General features: G+C 39.0%; 1 protein-coding gene across 2 annotated transcripts in view; it reads left to right on the top strand.

Annotated features, from left to right (window-relative positions):
- STMN2 (stathmin 2) overlaps window positions 1-16,273 on the top strand; it is a 55,425-nt gene extending 39,152 nt beyond the window's left edge. For both annotated transcript variants that reach the window (XM_033202463.1, XM_033202464.1), the window contains 2 exons: window positions 5,043-5,234; window positions 14,932-16,273. In XM_033202463.1, coding sequence (XP_033058354.1) covers window positions 5,043-5,234; window positions 14,932-14,991 — 252 coding nt within the window. In that variant the 3' untranslated portion in view covers window positions 14,992-16,273. The remainder of the gene's footprint in view (window positions 1-5,042; window positions 5,235-14,931) is intronic.
- Window positions 16,274-17,450: the final 1,177 nt, after the last annotated feature.

The raw sequence follows: 17,450 nt of genomic DNA on the forward strand, positions 1-17,450 counted from the left end.
ATGGCACGTGGGCCACAGAGTCTTCCTGTGTGCTACCTTCTCGGTGAAGAAGAGCACCCCCACGTTTCTTTTCCTAGGAGCTAACCACAGTAAATCCATTACACACTTTAGCAGAAGGGCTCATTCTAAAGGTCTTTGGATTTTAATCATTTTAAATTTCCTGTTACTCTTCGGGCTCTTCAATGCAAAGTGAATATTGTACTCTTTGGTTTTATGTAATTATATTCAACTGTCATATTTCAACAGGACATTATTTGTGACTTTAGATGGGTCGATAATGGTTTTTCATTGTTAGCAGTAAAGTCAATAATTACAGACACATCACCTAATCTACTTGTGTAAAGGCATTTTTGGTACTAGGAGATTTAGTGTCTGATCAACGGTCCTGGATAGCAAGTAATGTATCCTCCAAATAATGAAAAGTGACAAGAAAATAAATATGTTTATTTCAGAAATAAATGGAAAATTAGTGCTATCTAAAATGTAGTCTTAAGTCTCACCTGTGTACATAAAATAAAATGAGTTTTATGTACCAGTTACTCAAATTTATCTTCCACTCCATTTGTACAGTAATTAAACTTTTATACTCAGTAATATAAAAATTGGTAATTAACCTCTTTGCAAAATGTTAAAGTGTTCCTAAATGTACAATAAGTCTCCTTCCCTGTCTCATTGTTTTTCCCTTCATGTACCTCTCATGTAATTATTTCAATGATTGAGTTCAGTGTGAGAAGGTTTATGCCTAGAAAAGGTGCTCACCAGTAATGTGCCTCAGTTCCCATAATAGCAAGATGGAGAAGGTCCCTTAGTCTCCCAGAATGTCACGTTGAACATCTCAGTTCTATATTTTGCCCTGACATTTGCATTATATCAGCTGATCATTGTCTTGCCCTTATTTTCCATTTTAATATTTTAGTGACCTTCTATGTTAGGTACAGGTTATTTAGAAGTGTTCCTCCAAGGCCAGATACTTTTTCCTTGGACAATTTATTTTTAACAACTTTTAGTGATTCTCTCACTTCACCACCCTCCCTGTCACAAGTCCATGCAATCACAATTCCTTTCTGCTAATCTGCACAGTCAAGATATAAAGTAAGAATACCTATTTGAACATGTAGTGAGAACTTTACTTCTTTGCCAAAAATGAAGGAAAATGCTGCCACTCTTGTATATCACATGTTTTTTATTCTACAGCCTCACTCATTTCATGTCATGTTTTAGTGCAGTTTTCTGGACTAACTGCTTATTTTCTCATTGACTAAACTGCCTATTTGCTCATTGGAATCAGAACCAATTTTCTTCCTTGAGGGTCTGACTAGAAGATTAAACTATGTTCATGTGAGAATCAAGTTCTACCTAAGAAATGAGTTAGAGGAGTCATGGGCAGCAATATCTATCTGGATGCTACACTGTGAAAAAGGAAGAGAGGTTATGCCTTTCTGCCCCAGTGGGGTAGCAGAGACCTTAGGAACTGAGGTAGATGCCCCCATGGTTATTAGCTCCACTGAATAATTAGTTCAAAAATTGGCTGCTGGACAGGTGTCGTGGTACACGCCTATAGTCCCAGCTACCCGGGAGGCTGAGGCAAGAGAATCTCTTGAGCCCAGGAATTTGAGGCTGTGCTAAACTAAGATCACACCACTGCACTCCAACCTGGGCAACAAAGCAAGACCCTGTCTCTAAATTTTAAAAAAATTCAGTGCTTATGAATAGAGACTAATATAGGAAGTTATAAGTATTTCCTCAGGATAGAATGCTTTCCACCATAATTGACTTCACATCCTGTATTTTTGTGTGTGTGGACTTAAGCTTTAAATATATGAAACACAGACAATTAGGTCCTGCAAATGTGTGAGTTGAGATAATAGTGGATATAACATTCCCTTCCAGAGTGTAAGAAAAGGCACCACAGAAGTGAGCAGCCCTGAAGCACAGCTTGGCCCAGTTTGGCAGGTCTCTGTGAGTTAGCAGCAAGCTCACGTGACCACACTCTGTACTGCCTTCTGTTTCTGTTTCACCCCATTAATTGTGCTAAAGAAATGCACTTGACACCTATGCTGTGTAATCTCATTTAGCCCCAATAGCTACAAAAGTACTAACCCCATTAAATTGAGGCATTTCAAACTGAGCCAAACGTTGCACTCCAGTAAATGCAGTAGGCATTGGTTATAATGGGAATTCTCCATTATTCATAATGGGAACTGCAGAAGTTTGTTCATGCAGATCAAATGCGTCCCACCAAGGCAAGAAATATGGACAAGTGTGTGTTGCTGTATTACCTTGTAATTTCAAAGCCTTCCCGTCTGAATCTATATTTGGTTCTTTCACAAAGGAAAATTAAGAACGCAAATGTAAACATTAAAGTTAAAACACAACTGAACGAAGTGCCAAAGTTAATTGGAGCATCTGAAAATGAAACATTTGGCAGTTGCAGTGGCCTCTTGATAATAATGCACAGTAACTCTCTGTAAACTGATCCTGTCTGAAGAGCAGCAGGCGCATAGCCCCTGGCCATGAAGTCTATCTCAAAACGCCAGGGTCAACAAAGCAGGATGCAAACCCAGGCTTTCTGAATACCAGGTTAGGGCTCATGTCACTGTGCCGCAGGAGTTTCTGTAGAAAGGCTGCTTTTAAAAAGTGGCCATTAAAAATTCAGGTGGATCCTATCTAGGGCAGTAACGGAAACACTGATCTATGAGAAGAGGAGCAGGAAGGAATTGTTAAACCACTGTTACATTGCGCCCGGCGCGGTGGCTCATGCCTCTAATCCTAGCACTTTGGGAGGCTAATGCGGGTGGATCACGAGGTCAGGAGATCGAGACCATCCTGGTCTAACACGATGAAATCCCGTCTCTACTAAAAATTCAAAAAATCAGCCAGGTCTAGTAGCGGGCGCCTGTAGTCTCAGCTATTAGGGAGGCTGAGGCAGGAGAATGGCGTGAGCCCGGGAGGCGGAGCTTGCAGTGAGACCAGACCGCGCCACTAGGCGATTTACACACACACCTCTCTCCCTGTAACAATTCCGTAGTCCTGATAACAGCAAATAAGCAAAGTCTATGTAGGATGCTTTACCGACAGTCCCACCTAGAGGCAGGAGAGTGAACCAGCTAGAAAATGTTTTATTCATACTTCTTCCAGAAAGGCATCATTGGAGTTTGAATTCAATTTATGTTATACTTTGCTTATATTTTTGTATTAGTTTTCCTGAAACTAATACAAAGTAAGAAAGTGTTGGTTCCACTAAAAATGTCCTGAAACCTGCCAAGCACAGTGGCTCACACCTATAATCCCAGCATTTTGGGAGGCCAAGACGGGCAGATCACTTGAGCCAGGAGTTCAAGACTAGCCTGGTCAACATGACGAAACCCTGTCTCTACTAAAAATACAAAAATTAGCAGGACATGGTAGCACACACCTGTAATCCCAGCTACTCAGGAAGCTGAGACATGAGACTTGCTTGAATCTGGGAGACAGAGGTTACAGTGATCAGAGATCACGCTACTGCACTCCTGCCTGGGTGACAGAGCAAGACTCTATCTAAAAAAGAAAGCAAAAACAAATAAATAATAAACCGTCCTGGAACCATTATGGGTTCCAGGACATAAGCAAGAGGCAGGGCTGGTTCCCAGGATTTTCTGTCTAATCTCCAGTGAGCCACAGACCTATTCCTGATCAACTTCAGAATAAACACATCAATAAAGAAGTGTAAGGCTGTCTGACCTTACCATTTCTATAGAATTTTATTTGAAGAGAAGTTTCTCCTTTCTCCAAGCCTCATATTGTTTATACAACAAGACCTTTCCAGTAAATGCCCACAACCACTACCATCAACTAAAATGTTTTCCCATTAATGCTTTCAATGGTAATCAGTATTTAACAGGGCACTTAGGAATATTTTTTGATAAACCATTGTTTAGATATTCCCATTTATAATTACTCTTGTGAAGGATCGCCTCCGGGTATCAGCTGATCCTAAGAAATTATCCAGGAGCCATGAGTGTGTAATAATTTAGTCTTAAACCTGGATAGGTCAGTATTAGGTAGGACTTTTCTCAGCTGCATAATGGGGAGAATAAAAAGAATATGGAAAGAAGTTACATAACACATCCTGGGTCACAAACAGAGGTAAGACTTGAACACAGACCTGACATCAAAGCCCATGCCAGTAGGACTGACAAAAGGTAGACTGGACTACCTGCGTTTGAATCATTAGTGATGCTTATCACTGGGCCTCACCAAAGAACCTTGGAATCAGAATCTCTGGAGGTAGATGCCAGGCACCTGCATTGTTATCAAGTGCTCCAGTGATCACCATCCACTGTACAGAGTCATACAGCCTCCTGACGCTGGAAGAACATTACAGTGCTCAAAGTGCAGGGCAGGGTGTACATCTGGATCTAAATCACTGAGCAACCACAGGGTTTCAAGAGAGGGTCAAAACAAAGACTTTCTGCTCTCTGTGGCCAAGTGAACACTAAATCTGCACTGTTCTCAGATCTCCAAAGACACTTTGGTGTATGGGGGATGGGGGTGGGGGAAAGGGAGTGTGAATAAAAGGAGAAAGTGAATTTGATGATTTGATTGATGAAAGTTGGAAAGCTCATTGTAAGGCCTAGCCTACAGTTGATTAAAAAACAATGGATCAGGAAGATCAGAACTTGCCTCAGTCCTCAACCATTTTCCTCAGGCTTTAATTAGGGATATTGCCATCCAGTAATTCATTATAGCGTTTTCTGTTGCATAAATGCTTAGCAACAACTTCTTTTTTAAAAAAATTTGTAACTTCTCAATGAGGATTAAATGCTTCTTCTTCTAAGACAGTCTGAAATATATTCACGCTGAAAATTCAGCTAACCACATTTCCCAACTAGCCACATTCTATAGAAAACTCTAAGCCATGCAGATGAGTACAGACTTGACAATAGTGTTTAAGGCTGGAAGTACTATTCATCGGAAAAGAACGCTCCCTCCAATTGGTGGGCTATTATTCTGCTAGGTTTGTGTTTGGATAATTATAAGATGGCTATGTTTTTCTTCCCCAGTCTCAGGAGGCCCAGGTGCTGAAACAATTGGCAGAGAAGAGGGAACATGAGCGAGAAGTCCTTCAGAAGGCTTTGGAGGAGAACAACAACTTCAGCAAGATGGCGGAGGAAAAACTGATCCTGAAAATGGAACAAATTAAGGAAAACCGTGAGGCTAATCTAGCTGCTATTATTGAACGTCTGCAGGAAAAGGTAATCTCAGCAGAGTCCTGAGCAGATGGATATATTCGTATGCAACACAGCTGGGTGAACTTCCATATGCCTGAGCACCAGAGACTAAGTCAAAATTTGTTGCAGGTGTGAGGACAACTAACTGCCATGGGCAGGGTCTCACAGTGCAGCAATGACTTAGCAGGGGGTGCAACATGGTAGAGGAATGGGAATCCAACATTAAGGCTGGAATTTTTTTCAATTTTTCCCATGATGAGTGGATTTAGGGAGGCTGATTCATGCTTTTGAAATGTGTAAGACTTCTATACAAGCCTCACAAGGCAATCTATAGGAAAAATGTGACACTGGAAATATTAATGTCAGTATATTATATTGATATAAAATATAAATAACACTTGATTTAATATTTAACATATGGCTTTAAATATATATATTTAATTAAAATATTAAATTAGAAAAATATATTTGCCAGAAAAGGCCAGGGTATTTATGAACACTGGTAAGCCCGTTCTAGGGTATAACAGCATCACATGGGACCATAGCAAAGATTAGCTCATAAGGGATGTTTCATCCAGTTCTGGTATCCTGGTGCCCTTCTCCTCAACAACCTAAATGTATACTCATTCCCATGAGTCAGGAGGAGCTGTGCTGGAGTTGCTCTGAAAAACGCTCTCTTTCACTTTTGTACTCTCTATGCTGTTTCCCACCTATCCCCTCAAAAAACCTTTCCTTTGAAAATATACAGTATAGCTATGAGTAGTTTAGCTGTGTCCATTTCCACAAAATTGGATTAAGCATTGAGAAACAGGATGTTTCAGAAAGATGCCTCAGTCCTTTTCTGAGCAGTCAGTCATGCTTCCCGCCAGTAGCGAGTGCCTTTGTGTGATAAGCATTGGAGATGCAGAGCAAAACAGGAGTGTGCCTGTCATCAGAGCCCTAAGAGTTTAGTCAGATGAGCCTCCTGTTTTCTGACTATTTCTCAGAGTTTCATGTCTTCTATTAGAGATGTCCCATCTCATCTAAGATTCAAACAACCTTATCCTAGGGTTCTGATGATTCTGTTTTCATTCTCAGTCTCTGACTGCAAATACCCAGCTAGAAACAAAGGAAATCAGGCATGAAACCTTTTAAGGATACAGTTGCATGGAGTCTTCATTTGTGCTCTTGAGGAATTTTTGAAAGCATTGCTGGGGAAGGGTGCGTGGGCTCTGATGCAGCAGCAAGACACTGAGGCTCTCAGAGGTACATGGACGAGGACTGCTGACTTGGGCAAGAGCTGGAATAGTTATCTGATGCCTGATCCAAAACATGAAAGTTCGGATTAAATTTTTATTTATAAGCTCGTGTTTTTATACTCTCCGAACAATGTCATTGCTTTTCACCCAAATGAGTCAAGTCACGATTTGGAAGAGGCAACAGAATTTGGCTCTCTTCAGGTGATTTATGGTGGTATAGGAACATATGTTTTACTCAGATACAGGAGAGCAAAGTTCCATTTGCTGAAGTTTACTCCCATGGCCATAAACCAGTCAGTCTTCTTCCATCTGCCCCCATTTTGCACTTCTCTAGAGAACTAAGGATGTTCCTGCTTGACCAGTGCTCGTAACATGGACAGCAGAGGGCCACTATGTGATCTCTTTGAGATCACTGTGACTCAACCTTCATCTCACATCCTAGGCCCTAAAAAAATTGAGTGACGTTGCTAGGAACAGTACCTGCTGATCCTATTGCAGCATTCTCAATTAGGCCTCAATGCAAGATTTATATCACTGGAAGTCCCAGAGCATTTTTATTTTTCAAATTGCACATACCAAAACACAGGGCATAGCCTCCTTTTTTTGTTTGTTTGTTTTTTTGAGACAGAGTCTCGCTGTGTCACTCAGGCTGGAGTGCAGTGGCACGATCTCAGCTCACTGCAATCTTTGCCTCCTGGGTTCAAGTAATTCTCATGCCTCAGCCTCCCAAGTAGCTGAGATTACAGGCGTATAGCACCACGCCCAGCTAATTTTTGTATTTTTAGTAGAGACAGGGTTTTGCCGTGTTGGCCAAGCTGGTCTCAAACTCCTGACCTCAAGTGATCCACCCGCCTCGGCCTCCCAAAGTGCTGGGATTACAGGTGTGAGCCACAGTGCCCAGACAGGGCATATACTTCTTGATTTCAATTGTAAAATAGTTCATAAAATTTCCATATTTTATCTAGTATTTCCAGAAGTGCTAGCTTTTAATAGGCCATTTCTTTCCTCTCTCTGTGTTTTTTCTCTTTACCCAGCCCAGCCATGCTCAGCTCGTTTTCTCAATCTTTCCACTCCCACCCAAATTTAGTGCCCTCCTGCATACATACATACATGCACACCTGCAGACCACTTTTCCTGCAAATAATCAACCTGAAGAGTGCTTAAAAGTCCTGACATCAACCCACAGAATCTCCAAGGATGGGACCCAGCTTCCATGCATTTTGAAAACTCTCCGTATGATTCCAATATGCAGCCAGATTTGCAAACTAGTGGTTTGTAGCCTTTTCTGATTTAAATCTCAGCTGTCAGCATTCTATCCCATGTCAAATAATGCAGCCCAGATAATTTCTAGGACCACATTTTTTCTGATATTTCATAGCTAATGAGGTGCTTTTCAAATCTAATAGGATCTTTGGCCAGTGGCAGTCAAGATCTTTTATCTCCTCAGTAAAGAGGAAATACCAAATTTACTTTGATTTGATGTATATCACATAGGTGGATTTAGTACAAAATTGTTGTTTACATATTGTGAATGTGTTTGTGTATACTAAAACTACTTTGCTTTTTCCTAAAATAAGACAAAGTTTTATATTATAAGCAATATTTAGCGTTTTGTTTGAATGAAGTTATTCCTATGAAACTAGAAATTTAAAAGAGGGTCAGTAATAACAGTAAAACCAAAAGGCATGAAACTGCCAATGTAACATAAGCTGTTCTGAAATCTACCATAGCAAAAGATAATTATGCTGGGCATGGTGGCTCACACCTGTAATCCCAGCACTTTGGGAGGCCAAGGCAAGAGAATTGCTTGAGGCCAGGAGTTCAAGACCAGCCTGGGAAATATAACGATACCTCATCTCAAACAAAAATTTAAAAATTACCCAGCAGTGGTGACACATGCCTGTAGTCCTAGCTACTCCAGAGGCTGAGGTGAAAGGATCGCTTGGGCCAAGGGGTCCAAGACGGCAGTGAGCTAATCTCGTCCCACTGCACTTCAACCTGAGAAAGACAACAAGACCCTGTCTCTAAAACAAAAAGAGAAAAAAAAATGACTACTTCTGAAATGATACCTATTAATGAGTTAACCATTCAATTAATATGTACTGAGTCCCTACTATATGCTTAGGAACCTTTGTAATATCAAAGACATTTACCAACCATGTCCTTCCCAATACAGATGATAAATAATTCAACAATAAATAATATAGCACCAACCATTAGAGAATAAGACAGCATGTAGTATGGTCCAATATAGACAGTAAATGCAAAGACACTGAATAATATCAGTAAAAGTAAATTCACATCAAGGTCACTACACCATGCGCCCACCCTTTTGATAGCCCTCACTGGCCCTATCAATTAAGCAAGAGACATGATACAACTTTGTGCAATCTTTTCCACAATCTGCCTACCATTCAGCACTCAGTCCCTTTTCCCTTCAATTAAGAGAATTGAGCATTCAAGCATATTTTCACTATGATGCCCATAATGGTATCTTCAATGTCACTGACTGACAAATCCCCATAAACCTCTCAGAGCCCCAGCCATGTTAGCTCAAAGCCTTTAGCTCAAACTGAAAGCCTAAAGCAAAAGCAGCCCTGACTGCACTTCAGAATCTATGGGACAGCTCTTTAGGGATTCTGATTTAATTGTCTGGAAAGGGGCCAAGAACCTTGTATTATTTTAAAGGCTCACTAGTAGGCTCTAATATTTAGCCGTGGTTGAGAACTACTGTGCTAAAATATTTCTCAAATATGCTTTGTGATGTCATCATAAATTGTATGTTAGTATTTTTTGTCTTTGTTGCATAAGTGTTCTTTCTTCCTCCAAAGAAGAATGTTACACTCATTTTTTATTTCAGTTTCCTGTTTTTATAGCACCTCATCTTAACACTCCAAGCTATTACATAGAAAAGAATCAAATGTGGAGAAGGCTGTGGGAGAAGGGATGCGTGTGCCACAAAGACCTGCATTAGCTGATCTATTGATGTCACATCCAGGACTCAAAAGACTAGTCAGTGGATTATGACTGATACACTGGTGAAGTTAAAAATGTTCTTATTCTTAGAGTGATATGAGAAGTAGAAAGAGAGAGAAACAGAGAAGGGGAGGAGAGGGGAAAAGAGGAAGCGGAGAGAAAGGAAAAAGAGGGAGGAAAAACACCTGTTCTTGCCATACAGGAATGATTCAAGACATTTTCTTCCTCTCCTGATGTGTCCCTTTCTCCCCTAATGCACTACGCAGCATCCTGCAGAAAATTCACCACCTGACCTTTTTAGGAACCCTGAGTAGTAGGAGCTCCAAATGACCCAATCAGGAATTGTAGTGAGACAGTTAGTTTTGAAAAATCAGTTAATGCAGGTATAATCATTTTAACAACAATACATCTACTCACTAAACATATAATCTTAATGTCAAATATTTAAATGTAAACTTATTGACCAATCTTTTGATGTAGTTGGGCCCAATACCTTTTCAAAAAATTGATCAGTTAATGGGAGTTCTATGGGGGTTTCTTTTCTTGCCATTATTCACACATTAGCTATGATTTGCAGTTTTAATTTCTTTAAAATAGGGTAGGGACTAAAGACATTTGCAAAATAACCTGGATATAGACTTTTTACAACTTTTCCATAGCTTTTATAGTTGATTCACCCAATATCTACTAAATAGTTCACTTTCTCATGTATTTCCAAAGGTTTCTCTCGACCCTCACAATTCTCCATTAGTGTAGCATTTAATTAAATTAAATAGTTAAATTCTCAAATGCAAATTGCTAAACAGGTGTGGAAATGCCATTGGCAACACAACCAATGAGAAGGAAAGTATGTGGCGATACTAGGGAAGAGCCTTTTCCTCTCAAGCAATTCAGCCTTTAGGAGCCATCAGACAGCAGGACGATGGAAGGAACTGAGAGGATTAACATGGCAAGTCACTGAAGAGGACTTCTACTGAACCTTGTTTAATTCCCCACTTAAACCAGATTGTATCATATCTTCTTTCTTTTGTAATTCTATCATATCATCTTAGTCAGTGCCAAGACTTCTAAGCTCATAACATGGTAACAAATACCAAAGGAGCTTTCAGTATTGTTTAGAAAGGAGAGAAGCAAGTAACCCAGACAAATTTGACAACAGCTTTCCCCTATCCAACCATGAAGTACAGTACTTAGGAAATAAAAGAAATTGTTTCACTATAATTCATCATTTCACTTCTAATATCTAGAAAATGTCAAATGAAAATATTATAGCCATTATTTTAGTGGCAATAGTACCACATAATACGATGTAACTTAAAATGATAAAAATATTTTCAGGGAATAAGATTCTGCGATTCTTTCCCTAAGAGGTAATTTTGATAATATGTAATTCTTCTATAAATGTCAGTAGTCTTGGGAACACAGGTGGTGTTTGGTTACATGGAAAAGTTCCTTAGTGGTGATTTCTGAGATTTTAGAGCACCCGAAACCCAAGTAGTGTACACTGTGTCCAATATGTAGTCTTTTATCCCTCGCCCCCACTCCCAACCTTCCCCTACAAGTCTCCAAAGTCCGTTATATCACTCTTACATCTTTGCATCCTCATTGCTTAGCTCCCACTTATAAGTGAGAACATGTGATATTTAGTGCTCCATTCCTAAGTTACTTTACTTAGAATAATGGCCTCCAGCTCCACCCAAGTTGCTGCAAAAGACACTATTTAGTTCCATTTTATGGCTGAGTAGTACTCCATGGTGTATATATATACCACATTTTATTTATCCACTTGTTGGTCAATGGACACCTAGGATGGTTCCATATCTTTGCAATTTCAAGTTGTGTTGCTATAAGCATGCATGAGCCTGTGTCTTTTTCATATAATTACTTCTTTTCCTTTGGGTAGATACCCAGTAGTGGGATTGCTGGATCAACTGATAGTTCTACTTCTAGTTCTTATGTTTTCCATAGTGGTCATGCTAATTTACATTCTGATCAACAGTGTAAAAGTGTTCCCTTTTCATCACAGCCATGCTAACACCTATTGTTTTTTGGCTTTTTAATTATGGCCAGTCTTGCAGGAGTAAGGTGGTATTTCATTGTGGTTTTAATTTGCATTTCCATGATGTTGATAATATTTAACTCTTTTGTTATAGATTTCAGCTATTATCAATTTACATCTATTGCATTATTTTCATCTTTTGTTTTCCTATGATTCTGATTCACAAATAGCATTTGTGCAGCCACTTACTATTGAACATATCTGATGAATGAATAATGAAATAGGAAAATGGATTAAAACTAGCCTTTGTTAATTGTTTGCTATAAGCCAGACATTTTTGGATGTACTATCACATTTCGTCCAAACAACAACACTAGAAGAAAATACTGTGATTATCCCCATTTCACATGTAAGGAGTCTGGTCTTTAGAAAGGTTAAGTCATTCAGCCAAGATCACAACTAGACCACAGAGACTAGATTTGAACGAAAGTCTCTTTGACTCCAAACCTTCTTACTAGCTGCGCATGACTCCCAGTCACCATCATCTCAATGCATGAACATGTGCTTTCTTAGCTCACACAACTCACTCCTGACCCCTCTTTCATATTGCAAGTGCATAGTCATCAGTAAAAAGAAGGATTTTTGATTATATTGACCTCATCTTGAATTTAATTAGGCTCATATGACAGAATTCCATAGATGAAATTGGCATCCTAGGTCATGTAGTCCAAGTCCTTGTTTATATTTGATACCTAGTGAGATTAAAGGGACATTAAAAAGTAAAGAAAGAAAAGACTCCATATTTCTTACCTTCCAGGAGAGAAACTTTTCTATGAAATTAGAGGAAAGAATTAGAGGACCAGAATTTTTCCCAAAATCAACTTTCATACTTTATTTCATATAAAAGGCATAGTTGCACACAATGCTAACATACTGTATTACATTTCCTTTATATTGCTGGGAGGAAGGGGGTAAATTGCAGAAAACATTGTAAATTTGGATATGCTTGGGCCTCTGACAGTGGCTAGCAAATATCAGGAGCTCAATAATAAAATAAATATTATCAAAGAGTAGTCTTCTTGATGAACCTTCTCTGAGTATCACAACTGACTTAGGAACCTCTGGATTCAAGGTCTGATAATTGCGAACAGTGAGCTGATAAGAAAAACAGACTGTGTGGGAAATTATATGCTTCCAGGATGATTGCCTTTGGTTCTCCCACATTTGAAATAAAGTCACATTAACATTTCATGAGTAGATATTTGATAATGTGAATGTAAAGTGTTCGAATAATAGAGTGACTAAAATGCCTGAAAACAAATAATTTTTAATTAGAAACTCATAATTATTTATTTTCTCTTTTTCCACATTATTTCAAGTTCACAAATTATATTTATTCTTTCCTATGGCAAAATCCATTTCGTTAACACTAATTTTGAGTTTAACAAGAAGTGTACTCCAAAGTAGTCTAATAATACTAATTATAATGTTTCTTGCTATGTTATCATTTGAATTTATATGAATCTTTAGACTTGAGGCTTCTTTTTCCTAGCATAGTGATGGTCTGGGCTTTTTCTCAATTTTTGCCAGAGCTCAGCTCTCACTAATTAGTTTCTTTCTGCATGAGAAAAGAATTTGCTTCATCTTTTTCCTCATAATAGCAGAACAAAAAGAAGAATCAGCTGCATCCATGCTAATTTCCCCTGTGACATTTCCAAACAGGATTTGATTTCTCTATACATGCCTTTTTCCTTCTCTTCATGGTTTTTGAACATATGCAAAAGCTCATTTAAACCAATTAAATAAAATTGTCTTTAATCTATTTCTCTAGAGTCAACTTCCTGCTTACTCCAACTCTGTATCTTTGAAGGAAATGTAGGGTGGTTATGCCTTTTTTTCTCCCAGAATCTACACTTGAAAAGACACATTTTTCCATGCAACTATAAAATGTTCTCCTCACTCAACATCAAAATTGTACAGCAGGGGTTAAGAGGGTGACCTGTAGAGCCAGGTTCCCTGGGTTTAAATCCCACTTGTTAGTATCATGAACATGGGCAAGTTACTTTACCATTCCTGTGTTTCAGTTTCTTCATCTGCAAAATGGGGACAGTAATAGAATGTCCACTGTAGGATTATTGTGAGAATTAAGGGACCCAATACGAGTAAAACCTGTACTGATGCAGGTCGGGTACATATTAAGTGTCTAATAAATGTTCATTATTATAATATAAAGAAGCCTATAAATATAGACCCCTTGAGATTAATAGAGTTTAATGATAAGATTTACTTTATAGCTGATCAAGTTTATTTCCCCTGAACTAAAAGAATCTATGGAGTCTCAAGTAATTTCTGGAGCTTCAGAGGGAAGGACAGAAGCAATATAAACAACATTCTAAACAGAAATATAAATTATACTAATAATAATTAGCATCTTAAAATTTCAATTCAATGAACATTTATTTAGCACCTGTGATATATGCAAGACACTGTGATTTTAGTCATCTGAGGTATAGCCATATACTGAAAAATACTGAGGCCACATTTTCTCCATCAGTTCCCTCCTCAGGAAGTTCAGTTCCCAACACAAGGCTAGTACCTTGGTTCCTTACGTAAATAAACATCCACCAATCACATGCTATCTGCAAAGCTCTCTGCTAGGCCCTGCAAATGGAAGAAAAATGAGAAAACATAGTCCAGGCCCTCAATGAGCTTACAGTCAAATATAACAGAGGAGACAGGAACAGAGAGAGTCATAATAGAAGCTAGAATAAAATGACTGCCAAATAAAAGGAAAGACTTATGCAGGTGTTCAAATGGAAAGTAAGATAAGTTTGCAGATTAGTCTTTGCAGTCTCATAAAAATCTTTGTGGAGAAAAGGACAGTGGTCATAGGGTTTAAAGAGTAAGTTTACAATCCTGACCAGTGGAGATGAAAGACTAGCATTGAAAATTGCATGATAAGACAATTCCACTACACTGAAACATCAAGTGTGTGTAGGAAAAGATGGGGGTTATGACTGGAAAAGTCACTTGGACTGCAGTTATGAAGGGCCTTGACAAACAGGTCAAGAGTTTAAGAAGCAGTATAGAAAGTCTTCATCTGGAATCTAGCCCTCCCAGAGTGTCCATCAGGATTATAAAGTCCTTAAAATATTAGTCAAAAGGAACAACATCATTAGAAATGATGGAGAAACAATAATGTGATGTTTTATTGCCTTTCTCTGGATTTACACTGTGATCCTAATCTTCAAAATTATCTTAATAACATGAACTTTTGGTCATAGTTTTAAACAAAAACAATGATAAATATATTTTTTAAAACACGATATGTCTTGTAAGATCTTTTCTAACATGACATTTTGTGGGGCCTATATTTTCCTCTCTTCTGAAATGAGAAAAGCTCCTAAAAGTAGACAACAAACTGGGTTACTTCTAGTCAAGCACATGGTATGCAAAGGACCAGACAACAAAGGCCTGTGACATTTCTTCTTCCTTTTGTGTTTTTTAGGAGAGGCATGCTGCGGAGGTGCGCAGGAACAAGGAACTCCAGGTTGAACTGTCTGGCTGAAGCAAGGGAGGGTCTGGCACGCCCCACAATAGTAAATCCCCCTGCCTATATTATAATGGATCATGCGATATCAGGATGGGGAATGTATGACATGGTTTAAAAAGAACTCATTATAAAAAAAAAAAAAAAACAGAATCAAAAATTTAAAAAAATCAATGCGGTCTCTTTGCAGAATGTTTTGCTTGATGTTTAAAAAATACCTTGGATCTTATTTTGTAAATACTTACATTTTTGTTAAAAAATACAAGTATTGCATTATGCAAGTTATTTCATAATCTTACATGTCCTGTAACAGGCTTTTGATGTTGTGTCTTTCCACTCAAATGAATTTGCTAGGTCTGTTCTTTTTGAAGCTCCCCATGTCTAACTCCATTCCAAAAGAAAAATGAGGTCAGTAGACAGTCTATGGTGCTAGAAACCCACCATTGCCTAATGACCTAGAAGGCTTTGTTATCTCTGAGCTTGACTAAGACCATACCTAGATCACAGGTATTATGACTCCACATGAACCTTCACATTTGTTCGCTCATAATCTACTTACTGCCTAAAAACTACAAAACCAGGCTAAGAAATACCACCAGTTAGAGCATTTACTTCTGCTTCTCCTGGATTATGTGCTACAAATGTGCTTTGACTTTAGAAAGGGATGGATGAGAAGACAGATCTGAGACCAATCTGGGTAGAAGCAAAAAGTTGAACCTTTGAAAGTGCTGAACACAAATCCAAATTCGAATGGTTCAAGCAGCCGTGAAATCGCTCTTCATAAAGTGGGCTTAATTCTCTAGTTTAAGTTCTTTTGATGGAATGAATTAATTAATGTGTCAGGTGGCTTATTTGTGGATGCCATGATTGATGATGTTCATTTTAAGCTCTTACCTATAGTACAAGTACATGATGCTACTGAATATTTTTCCACTTGGAAACTGTGAGCTGGTTGTTGCATTAAAACACACATACAAACAAAATCAAAAACACTGCGGACTTTCACTCAAGCTGGTCTTTCTTCCCCAGTGTAAGGCAATCCTGCCTACTAACAACTCCAACAACAAAACACTCCATCTGTGAAGCTGACGCAGTTAAGGGGGCTAGGCAGGGCATTTGTGCCAACTAAGAATCACCAGATACCCAACATAAATACCTATCGCAGTTTTGAAGTCGTTTCTCCCCAACTCCCAACTCCTGAAGGTTGCTGCCTGCATATTTACTCTTCATTAGTGCTATTTTCCTGTATGTCATTGTGAGCAAGCTGTGATTAATAAAGAATTGGAGTTCTGTGAACTAATAAAGGTTTGGTCTGTTCTCTTGCCCCTTGGTGTGTCTGACCCTGGAATTCAGGTTTTAAAAGGGTGGCCACTGAATTAGACAATCTCACAAGCAAAGAGATAATAAGGAGAGTTTGAAGGAAACCAGTGCCTTGCTGACTCATTTCCCTTTGGGAGCAGCAGGCCGCATCTCTTTTCTCTTGCCCTCTGATGGACCAACACAGTGGGAGAGGTCTTCAATCTGTTCCCCTTAAAAATATACAGGACTGAACAAGGTACCGCAAGATTCAGACTGGTAATTCTGAGGGAGAGAGCCCTTTTTGAAACGTTGAAGGTTCCTGGCATTATCTCAAGTTCTCCCCTGTGGCCCACAGAACTCCTCCCCCAGCCTAGGCCGTCTGTTAAGATGTGATCCCTGCCCTACTGCTGAATTTTGTACTGCCAATAAACACACGGCACACATGGGCCCAGCAGGGTCCTATCAGTGACCCAGATGGATCTTACAGGACCAAAGGAACCACATCCAGTTTTAGCAGAAAATCATAAATAATTGAAACCACACAGATTTGTGAATAAGTACAGTGGGCTGTGGTCCATAGGAGCTCTAACAAGCCAAGTTTAGCGTTGCGGCCACCTGGTCTCTATTTTGAATATCCTTTAATATTTGTGGGAATCTAACACTGCTACAAACGATGCCCATGCTTGATGTGATACACATGAGCTTCCAATTAGCATGAAATGAGCTGTCTCTTCATACTGGTTTTATATAGCTTAGTTTGGAAAACATTACTCATTGGGTCAGACCCTGTCATAAGCCCTGGAAACATGAACATGAATGACCACAAGAAGCTCACAGTCCAGTAGCTTATTTGGGCCCAAAACAGCAAACACAATATGTTAGTCAGCCTCTGCAGCATACTGGGGAGAAATAGATCATTTCTAAGAAGTTTCTGAAATATTAGAAATAGTTGACAAACTTCTCACATTACCTTGTATGAGAACTGAAACTGCTGACCAGTCCAACTGCCTAATCTTAAAGATGAAGAAGCAGGCTGGGCACGGTGACTCATGCCTGTAATCCCAACACTTTTGGAGGCCAAAGCAGGCAGATCACTTGAAGGGAGGAGTTTGAGACCAGCCTGGGAAACAAGGTGAAACATCGTTTCTACAAAAAGTAGCAAGGCATGGTGGGGAGCA

The sequence above is a fragment of the Trachypithecus francoisi genome, unplaced genomic scaffold (genome assembly GCF_009764315.1).
Source record: "Trachypithecus francoisi isolate TF-2019V2 unplaced genomic scaffold, Tfra_2.0 Lachesis_group7, whole genome shotgun sequence".
Taxonomy (NCBI): domain Eukaryota; kingdom Metazoa; phylum Chordata; class Mammalia; order Primates; family Cercopithecidae; genus Trachypithecus; species Trachypithecus francoisi.